General features: G+C 34.1%; 2 protein-coding genes across 16 annotated transcripts; one reads left to right on the forward strand and one right to left on the reverse strand.

Annotated features, from left to right (window-relative positions):
- Positions 1 to 273: 273 nt before the first annotated feature.
- LOC107414708 (vacuolar protein-sorting-associated protein 37 homolog 1) lies at positions 274 to 6848 on the reverse strand. 15 transcript variants are annotated; one of them, XR_009634480.1, is made up of 9 exons: positions 5573 to 6007; positions 5365 to 5464; positions 4475 to 4584; positions 4207 to 4356; positions 3413 to 3513; positions 2979 to 3024; positions 2772 to 2893; positions 800 to 2573; positions 276 to 721 (listed from the first exon to the last, which is right to left on the reverse strand). XR_009634480.1 is itself a non-coding variant. In XM_060812031.1 (7 exons), the coding sequence occupies exons 4-7, from the start codon at positions 4280 to 4282 to the stop codon at positions 2488 to 2490; spliced, it is 330 nt and encodes a 109-aa protein (XP_060668014.1). In that variant the 5' UTR covers positions 4283 to 4356; positions 4475 to 4584; positions 5365 to 5464; positions 5573 to 5911; the 3' UTR covers positions 2245 to 2487. The 15 variants fall into 15 exon arrangements, 2 of the variants coding, with proteins under 2 accessions (XP_060668014.1, XP_060668015.1); XR_009634479.1 differs by having other exon boundaries at positions 277 to 721; positions 4136 to 4356; positions 5573 to 6005; XR_009634476.1 differs by having other exon boundaries at positions 278 to 721; positions 3910 to 4356; positions 5573 to 6003.
- A 566-nt stretch (positions 6849 to 7414) lies between these two features.
- LOC107423871 (12-oxophytodienoate reductase 3-like) lies at positions 7415 to 9334 on the forward strand. The gene is made up of 4 exons (XM_060812205.1): positions 7415 to 7597; positions 7790 to 7930; positions 8059 to 8189; positions 8296 to 9334. Exons 1-4 carry the CDS (start codon positions 7518 to 7520, stop codon positions 9102 to 9104), a joined length of 1161 nt encoding a protein of 386 aa, XP_060668188.1. The 5' UTR covers positions 7415 to 7517; the 3' UTR covers positions 9105 to 9334.
- The last annotated feature ends 1396 nt before the right edge of the window (positions 9335 to 10730 follow it).

Genomic DNA, 10730 nt, shown 5'->3' on the forward strand with positions numbered 1-10730 from the left:
TTACTGATGAAACCTACGCTATTTTTTCCAGTAACTACAAATTAAATGCTTTCACTTATTAATGTCGTTTTTTCTCTTACTTTGTCAACAGTTATCATTAATCAAACTAGATTTAGCATGTTCTTAGTGGAAACACACATGATTGAAGTTGTCGGATGGAATTGTGGTGATTCTTTTACGATGGTGGATAAATGTCAATTACCGACGATGCATCGGTAATTACCATTGGGTAGTAATAGCATTTGTGAAACAGTTAGAAACCTACAAAAAATTGAACACATAATGATATTTTAAAAACACAATATGACAGGTGACTTTGCCAACAAAACAACACATAAAACCAACATCTATTATGCTAAAACACATGTTAGCGGTTGAGCTACTAATTGCATTCCTTACTACATTGCATAACACACGCATACCGCATAACATGCCCCCATTGTCTTAATATAGCGTAGAGCAATTTATGGTCCTTCGGTTGAATGGTGCTGTTGGTTGGTAGTGCTATCAAGAGGTACGACGGCCTAGCATGATCGGTTGCTGTGACCAATGTGTTTGCATCTCTTTCATCTATATTGAAGACGCTCCTCTCCTTGAGATTGAATCCTCTTCTTTCTTGGTCTTCTTGACTGTTTGTCAATCTTAGGTGGATGTACAAGCTGGTTTATGACATCATCTCGAGCTTGCCACTGACATTTATCTCCAAGTGGATATATGGTTTCTGAATATGCATCATGGAGTGAGTCAACTGAGTAATGCGTTGAGCAAAGGATATATGGAGAAATATGTCGATGCTTACATGCTGCAATTGCATGGACACAAGGAAATCCATCAATGTCAAATTCCTTGCATGAGCACGTCTTACTTTCTAAGTTGACTACTCCAATGAACACGCCATATCCAACAATTTGAAACTCGTATAAGTTCAATGGAATAACACGTAAGCCTCTGCCATTATTTGAGCGCTCTTGCATGATATTTTCCAACCAATTAGTAACAAGAGTTTGCATTGCAACTGTGTTATTTTGACGTTCATAACCCTTGTTGATTAATTCTTTAATCATGTCGGCAAACAAAACAGCTCAAAAACATTACAAACTCTAGTTTTGCCCTTCCTCCTCATGATAATTATAGCAGACCATGCTTTCTAACGCAAGGAAAAAAAACTGCTAAATTATAACAAAACCAATATAATATCAACCAATATAATATTAAACACATTAATCACATAATAAAAGCATAAAAAGTTAACTAAAGACTATAACTGTGTTTTCTGCAATGGTTGGTTAGTGTGAAGAAAGGCTGAAAGGTACGTAACTAACAAAAGAGAGAGAGAGAGGGAGACACACAGGATTCATTGAATGTGGTAGCAGGGAGAGAAAGAGAGAGAGATAGAAGTCAATGAGGGTAGATGAGAAATGGGAGATGATAAAATAATTTGTTTAAATATTTTCCACTTTATTTGACAGTTAATGAGAAATAAGGGTAGATGAAGAAGGGGAGATGGTTCCATTTATTCAACACTTTCATATCCATTTATTTAAATATTTTCCACAACTACACAATTAATTCCCTCATGACTACTCTCTTATGGATATACTGTCATGGAACCGCATTTTAAAACAGATTGGAAGAAGCTTTCAAGCTGGGAATAGTCTCTAATTTAAAACTAACTAAATTTCAATGCATACCATTCAAACAAGTTCAAATCGTCTCAAACTAGAGAGCCAATATTTGAGAACTCAATTACCATCCATTTAAATTCTCATCCTTCTTATTTCTTGCTTTTCCGCTTCTCAAACAATATGGAGAATTTAATAATGAAATTGGGTCCTTACACTTCATCTTGACATGAGAATCATGTAGAAAAACTAAAAACTAAATTTGAATTAGCAAGCGAAAAATGTACAAGTATTTTATGAATAAAAACTAAAGAATATTACAGCTTCTACAAAAGGTTATGTTGGTATCAAATCCATGGTGTAATTGTTTAAAGTAGTATTATTCCTTAAACATGGAACTACTTTAAGCTTTTTACATTGAAGTTATACTCACATTTATGTCGATTCATAATCAGATTAGCCAATATGAGATTACTGTCCAATCAAAGACAAAACAAGTAGAAGCGGTGCATCAAAATGAAAGGCTAGTTTTAGTTACAGATAAAGCCTAAAAAGCATAGACTGCATCTGTCAATTTTTTCAAGTTAAAAATCATAAATGTAAATGTAATTATGGCAAAAGCTGATAAAATTGTAACTATATAATACCATACCACGATGAATGTTGAACGTACATGAACGAGTGCTGTCAAAACTGATATACTAGCAAAGAGACAATATTTAACCAAATAATACACAGACAATCATGTTTATCTAGCCAATGCATTGAAAATAGAAGTAAGATTTCAATGTGTTCCAAGTATATATCTTTCTATAATATCAATTCAACTGAGTGAATTTGTTTTAGCTGCAAGATGAATACTTGCTTAAGTGGTGCGAAGCTTCTTGTATATCTGCACAAAAAGCTGCTTGTGCAGATTTTCAGATTCCTCATCGGTCATGTTCATTGCATCTGCATACAAACACCAGTAAAATAAAGGTTAAAGGTAATTAAGATAAAGTAGCTTATTATCAAATTTGGCTTCTCTACATTAATTCTTTCGTGTTTAAGCACAGCCACTATGTACAAAACAACAGAAAGAAACTTGAGCTTGAGCACAAAGAAACATTGCAATTCAGCTTTCCAACTATAAATTATCATATTCTATACCTTGAAGCCTTTGGAGAAGGGAAGCAGGGGAACCGAACCTCAACATTTCTTCCTTTTGTCTCTCAAGCTCATGTAGCTTCTCCTCTACAGCAGCCATCTCTGTTGTTCTCATAATTTTTGCACTGTGTACCATACAAACAGGAAAAAATGTTTCACAATCAATATAATAATTTCGACACCACCTAAAGAAAGCAAGATAAATATTACCTGATTCCTAAGCTCCATAATGTACGATTCCTTTTCCAAGTTCTCCCTGTGAGTTTAAATAAATTCAGGATCTATTTCTCCATGCATAATTCAATTGTGCTTGACTAATATATTTATATATATATATATATATATATATAATTAAAAAAAAAATCTAGTAGATATCTCCATGCATAATCCAATTGTGCATGACTAATATAGCAAAAACTAGTAGATAACAAAAAAAGAATAACTCGCTAGCTGTAGTCTTTCTTTGCGAATTTCATCTCTAAGCTTATAATTGTCAAGTTGCCAAAAAAATCTAGGAAAAATAATTAGAGCATAGACTCAATATCACAATAGCGAAACTACTATATATGGGGATGGCATAAACCACCATGCTCATTAATAAACCATATAAATCAAGCACAAAAGTCATTGTATTAGCACAATACCTAATATTCACTAACAAGCATTTTAAAAAGGGGTTGATGCATGCACTTTATGCACTTAAGTACTACAGACAGATTCCCAACTGAGAGAATGTTTAACCCAACTGCAAAATAACATATCAAAATGAAACAAGAGAATGATAAATATTAATTAATAATGTCTAGCCCAACTGCAAAATAACATTTCAAAGCGTAAAATGTAACAATAATCGAATTAAATATGAAGTTTATGACTTTTACAAAGATGATTTATATTTTCAAAAATAGCAAAACAGATTATTTGTCAACTAGGCTTTAGAAAAATAAAATTAAATAACATAACAAAAGTGTAAGTAGAAATTAGTTTTCTCTTCGTAATAGACAGAGAAGGGAATAAGCAAGTGATGATGATACTATTAGAACAGTTTGATAGAATACATGCTTGTCTAAAGATTAATTAACCTGGTTCCATAAAGTTATATGAGTAATAAATATAAAATTTAGTCATGAGCATGACCAACCTTACGTCTTATCCTTCAAACCAGCAATTACACCTGCTGCTTCAACAATTACACCCACAAACCATACAATAGATGGTTTGACTAACAAATAAATTTATATTATCATAATTACCGAAAATTTGTATTATCATAATTTCAACATAAAACCACCAATAAACCCACTTCCTTTCTACACAAAATGACTAATAGAATATATTTGTATTGTATTCTATTTTCGCTCTATTACCTTCAATGCCCATCAAAAAGACCTCAAATTTTCTTCTCGTTGAAGCAAGCAAGCAAAGAAGCAAGGCTTACCATAACTATTCATTCCAACCCATATCCTAAGTGGCATATCAAATGCAGTCAAGCAATGAGTGGTATCAAACACCATTGCATCACCAAATATCTTATATGACTTGATAGAAGATGCATATGACCAGACAATGCTCTATAGTTGCTTGTATCCTGCCAGCAAGCACATATATATATATATATATATATATAAACATATATGATCATTTAGAAAAACTTTTACAACTTCATTTAAACATAGACGTCGAAGGAGAATTACAAGGACCTTTACCTGATTCCAAATTGGTTCACTAGGAGGTCCAATGACTGTGGTTTTGCTATTCTTTTTGCTGCGTATGACTTGGTCCCCTAGGCTTAAAATAACGTATGGATCGGTCTTGTCTGGAAAGAAAGTTCAAAACTAAAACTTCAAGAGGAACTAACAAGAGATATTTGGGTGAATATTAACCAGATATGTACATAAATATCAATGCAATCCAGTCAAGAATAATATGATGCAAAATTTCGAACAAACCACAAATCAGCTAAAAATCTAAAAGGAGCAAACATATCAATGACTAAAAGCAGCTAAATTTCACGAATACATAAAGCATAATGGAATTATCTTGTGAAATACATCTAGATAAAAGCATATAGTTGTTAGCATAGAAGAAAAAATATGAAATGGTTTTCGGTTTTCATCTCCTAAATGTAGGATGGAAGCATAAAAAGGAAAAAGAAATGGACGCAACTGTTGTCCATTATCCTCATTGGAAAGAGAAAAACAATATGATCCCACAAAATGGTTAAAAAAGAACCTTCATTCTTGCAAATTAGCATTTCCATAATTTTGCAAGACATATAATAGCAAATGTAATAGATCAACAAAATGTTTATTAAAGAGAGGACTTGCATATGGTAATTTCAATTTAAAAATGCACATTCCACTATCTGGGAAAGAAAATTTTGAACCAAACTGTTAAGAATAGTCGAAATGAACAAATATATAAAAAAAAATAAAAATAAAAAATAAAAAATAAAAACACATAATTTAATTCCTATTTATAGCAATCGAATACTCATTTCCAGTTAGGGGAAAATAAACACAAAAAAAACAAAAACAAAAACAAAAGTAAGAACATTTGGCAATTTATTGGAAGCAAAGAAAAAAGTCTTATCCACCAGAAGCAAGCCAGATGAAATTTGCTTCAGGAATACAACTCTCTTCCCTTTAAATCTCCCAGCCAATATAATCAACACCGTCCCCGGTGTAATACTCATCCTGAAAAGTTCAGACCCAGTTAACAAAACAACAAAAGCCAAATAACATGTAGCCAAAACGCATTAAATACATTATTCAAAAAAAAAAAAAAACTTTTCGGAATTGAACCTGAGCTTGGTGGGCTTGTGCTTGCGCTTGTTGACAAGCAGTTTCTTGACGTCATCAGCGGGGTAGAACTTAGGAGGTTTTTGAGGTGGGTTCTTTGCGGCAGGCTTCGGATCGTGGCGAGGGAAAACGCTGCCTTTTTTGGCCTTGATAGCCCAAAGTCTTCTCTTGTGGTACATTTTAGACCTTGAATACTTGGTGACCGAAGAGATAAAACGGGGCTATTTGGTAAAAGAGCAACTAAGTGAAGAAAGCTTGATGAATGATAAGAGATGAGTCAGCTTTGGAAGAAAGGCGGTGACAGAGAAGAGAAAAGTCGGGTGAAGAAAAAAATAAATAAATAAAAATATTTAATTTAAAATTATTAAAAACTGAAAGGGTAGAAAAAAAAAAACCAAATAAAAAGGTAAAAATCGTTAAGTTCGTCACTATAAGGATATTGGGCCAAATTTCCCATAAATAAAATAGGAAAATTCGGCCCAATACCCCTATTTTAAACTGCATGACGAAAATTACCCACTCTACTTATATATTTTTTATTTTACCCATCTACTTTATAATATTCCCAAATTATCCCTTTTAATATAAAAAAAACAAAAGAAAAAAAAAGGTCAAGGTGAAAAACTACTCTTCTTCTCACCACTTTTCCTGGCGAGCAGATATACAACAAACTCCTTGCTCCTTCCTCCTCCCTTCTTCTTCTTCTTTTCACCACTCTTCCCATTCCTCTTGCTTCTCACTAACTCTCTTCACATTTTCAGCTATGCCTCCCCATTTATTCAGGCAATTGTTTTGAAGACCTCTGGCACATGAGAATGAGACATGCTATGCGTCTTCAAGTTTATTGTAGCCTCCACCTCAGATTGCCGACCAGACAGAGAAACTGCTCAAACCAAAATATGTCTATAAAAATCCAAAGTCGTTCTTTTTAGGCTCTTTTTAAGCTCTCCAATCTTTGCTTTTTGTTTTTTTTTTTTTTTTTAAATTATTTGGAAAGCAATTTATAATTCTTGTTTTCATTTTGCTTCCTCTTTCCTCCTCTGCCCTCATTGTTTCAGTAACTTCCTCAAGCTCATGGACTCCTCCTTATCCCCTCTTTCTCCTCCTCCGACATCCCCTTACCCCTCTCCACTTCCGTCAACGACAATTCCCTCCTCGACACCCCCTATCTCCACCGATTTGTCCAGTAGCAGCCGCAAGTTCTGCATACTCAAAGTTCAATGAGATTAAGGATTTTGTCAGGGAAAAAGGAACAAAGGAAAGCTGTTTCCTGGGAAGTTTTTTTTTTTTCAATTGGATTGTAGGCTGTCTCGGAAGAAAAGAAAAAAAAGAAGAAGTAATTTTTTATTTTTATTAAGGGCAAAATTGAAATTAAAGGATAAATTAAAAAAATCTGAAAAGGACGGGGCAAAAATCCTGACCCACCTATTTTGGGGGATATTGGGTCAAATTCCCCAATAAAATATAAAGAAACTTGGCCCACCGGCCACCCAAATCCTAATGCAGTGGATCTCGACCCAACTGATAATTTATAACAGGCTTTCAGAAAAAGACCAAAAAAACATAAATAAGAATCATAATAGTGTGTAAAATATACATTACTAAAAACAAACTGAATTACGAAGGCCATTACCAACCTCAAATCTGACTTTGTCAAATAATAATATAAAGGTTATCCATCGTCAGGGCCTACGTCAAAATTCAAAAGCACAAGGCGCCAACGTTAAATTTATGGTCAGACCCGCACGCCTCACAATGATCATGTCAGAGTCCAAATTCATTTGCGCTGGCGGCCACAATAATTAACTATACCATCCACTTCTAATTCTATATAAAGCTCCTTCATCCACCTTCTAATTCACAATTGCACATCTACACGGAAAAAAATAAAAAATTGAAACATAATTCTCTTATTATTTCCTTCTCAAAGTCTAACAACAACAATTTAATGGCGGAAACTAAAGTACATGCAGGGAGCCCTGCTCTGTTTTCTCTTTACAAGATGGGAAAATTCGATCTCTCTCACAGGTTAGTTCCCCGGCTATAAATATACATAGATATATACATATACACGTCTGTTAATTGATTTGTTTGCATTACCTCTTTTATGGTTCAAATGTACGTAAAATACTCATTCATTATTAGTTAAATTTGTTTGAAGTTTCGAATATATAAAATGTGGATGTGGGATATAAAAACTCGGGGTTGATTTGGTGGCAGGGTGGTACTTGCTCCATTGACGAGATGCAGAGCAGTGAATGGGAATCCTGTGGAGGCGCACGCTTTGTACTATTCCCAGAGAGCAACTCACGGTGGATTTCTCATCAGCGAAGCAACTAATATCTCTGAAACAGCAAATGGGTAACTAATTAATTTCAAAATTAAACTACCGAAGTTTCTTCAATTGAGTAGTAGTCATACGTGATATTATATACAAGAGTAATGATTAAGCATGATACATATATTAATAAATATGGTCGTTGAAGCAGGTATCCAAATCTTCCAGGGATTTACACTGAAGAACAGGTGGTGGCATGGAAGAAAGTTGTGGATGCCGTTCATGCAAAAGGCAGTGTCTTCTTTTGTCAACTTGGGCACGTAGGCCGTGCATCTCATCAAGGTACTACATATCAGCTTATATAAATATTTTCTTAATCTGACATGTTGTTGAAGATTGTTATAGCAAAGACACTGAACATGATTTTGAATTTGATTAATGTCCTCAGTTTATCAACCCGATGGGGGTTTGCCCATATCGTCCACCAGCAAGCCCATTTCAGAAAAGTGGGATATCCTTCTACCTGATGGAACCCATGATGCATACCACTCAACGCCTCGGGCTTTGGAAACCTATGAAATTTCACAAGTTGTGGAACACTTTCGTCAATCTGCCATAAATGCTATCCGTGCAGGTTTTGATGGAGTTGAAATCCATGGGGCCCATGGTTTCCTCATCGACCAATTCTTAAAAGATGGTGTTAATGACCGAGTAGATGAATATGGAGGATCACTCGAAAACCGTTGCAGACTGTTAATGAAAGTGGTCGAAGCCGTAGTTGCGGTCATTGGTGCTGAAAGAGTTAGTGTCAGAATTTCACCAGCAACTGAATTCAACGATGCTACTGACTCTGATCCACTGGGCCTGGGTTTGGCAGTGATTGAGAGGCTTAACAAGCTCCAACTAAAGCTTGGCTCAAAACTTGCCAATCTCCATGTGACGCAGCCAAGATTCATATTTTCTGTTGGCAACGAAGAGGAAGAAGCAAAGTTTATGAGGACATTGAGAAATGCGTACAAGGGAACGTTCATTGCTAGTGGCGGATTTACTCGGGAGCTTGGAATTAAATCTGTAGAAGAAGGCGAGGCGGATTTGATATCTTATGGTCGTTTTTTTATCTCGAATCCAGACTTGGTTTTGCGATTTAAGCTCAACGCTCCATTGAATAAGTATGATAGGAAGACCTTCTATACCAATGATCCTGTTGTTGGTTACACAGATTACCCTTTTCTCACCCAGGCAAGTGATGAGAATTAGAGGAATAGCATTTATGCCGCTGATACATTCTTTCTAGTTAGAGACTATAATAAACTGGATTACAAAACTAAAAGCATACGTTCTGATAGGAAAAAGAGTTGTTTAATTAATTTATTGTTGTACGTAATTATTTTCCTTAGTTCTAAATCATACAGTGTGATTGTATTCATTATATAGTGTGTTATACAACAAAATAAAATAAAATAGTTGCTATTTGGTTTCCAATACAAGTTATAAATTTTGCTAGCGGCAACTAATAAATGTCCAATCCCCTTCCTCTAATCTGTTAATTCTAGCATTCCTATATTTTTCAAATAATAGAAAGATTATTTGACTTTTTTTTTTTTTTTAATGGTCAAAAATGATTATTTGATCTTGAAACAGAGGAATGTCTGCAATTTTTATGCTAGTTTGCACTAGCAGACATATAACAAAAAATCAAAATCATATTTTTGTTTTTGTCTGATTTTTTCCCCTTCGAACTTCACGGTTTGGTTATCTATGTGTCTGGCCTACCGAAACACAAAAGAATATCGTTCACTATTTGTAACTTGTAGCCAATGAATATAAATAAGGTTGTAACTTGTAACGTGCATGCTTAATTATGAAACTCATTTTCTCTCTTTCTTTTTTCAAATTTTCTTTTGGGCTGTTAAAATATAATATAATAATTTGATATTCGAAAACAGTTAAACTATAAAAAAATTTTATAAAAAGGAAAAATCTATAGTAATTTATTAATTTCTGAACTCGCAAAAAGATTTACAACTAGAAACAGAACTCTTTCTTGATCGGCTAACAACAGGATTGATTTTCTCACAGAAGAAAGAGAGCACGCAACGTAGCCAATGATGAACGATAATCCAAACAAAAAGAAAAAAAAAAAAAAAAGAGAAATTTAAAATGATGAACGATAATCCAAACAAAAAGAAAAGAGAAAGAGAAATTTAAAAAGTTGACAATGTCCACGTTGGAAAAATATTTTGGATGTGGGCTCCATCTTATAACCACCAGCAACGACGTCAGCAACTCACCATCTCTCAGCAAGGAAATTTCTGGACTATTCCAGTGGTTATAATTCAATCGTCAGAGCATACGTAAAAAAAGCTCTGAAGGAGGAGGAGGTTGAGAGTTAAAATCCCATGTTGCTCATTTTCGAGACCAAATTCATTGCGTTGATTAATAAGCCACCATATATATATATATATATATAAATATATATTCATATTTTTACGTTTTTACCCATTCCCTCCCTGCCTATTTATTGATCTCCTCCCGTCTTCTCATTTTCCCCTTCATCAATTTCTTTTGTCTGTTTTTTCACTTCTTAAACCTATTATATTTATACATTGATTTTCCCATTATATTCTGTTGAAATATAAACTTGATTTTTTGGGTTATTATTTTGTGGGCCTTGATTACTTAGGGTCCAAGTTTTTTTATAGTCCAAGTTTTAGAAACTTCTTTTAGGGTAATTTTATGATGTTTTATGTAGGTAGGGTTAAGTATTAGTATAAATATTGTTATGTTTTTTTATTGGGTGTGCTGAAAGCCACAAAAGCTGAGAATCATTCAATAAACCAGCAGTTGCAGTTTTCTTTCCTTCCTTCGTGTTTTGCTCTATGT

This window comes from Ziziphus jujuba, chromosome 10 (assembly GCF_031755915.1).
Source record: "Ziziphus jujuba cultivar Dongzao chromosome 10, ASM3175591v1".
Classification (NCBI taxonomy): Eukaryota; Viridiplantae; Streptophyta; class Magnoliopsida; order Rosales; family Rhamnaceae; genus Ziziphus; species Ziziphus jujuba.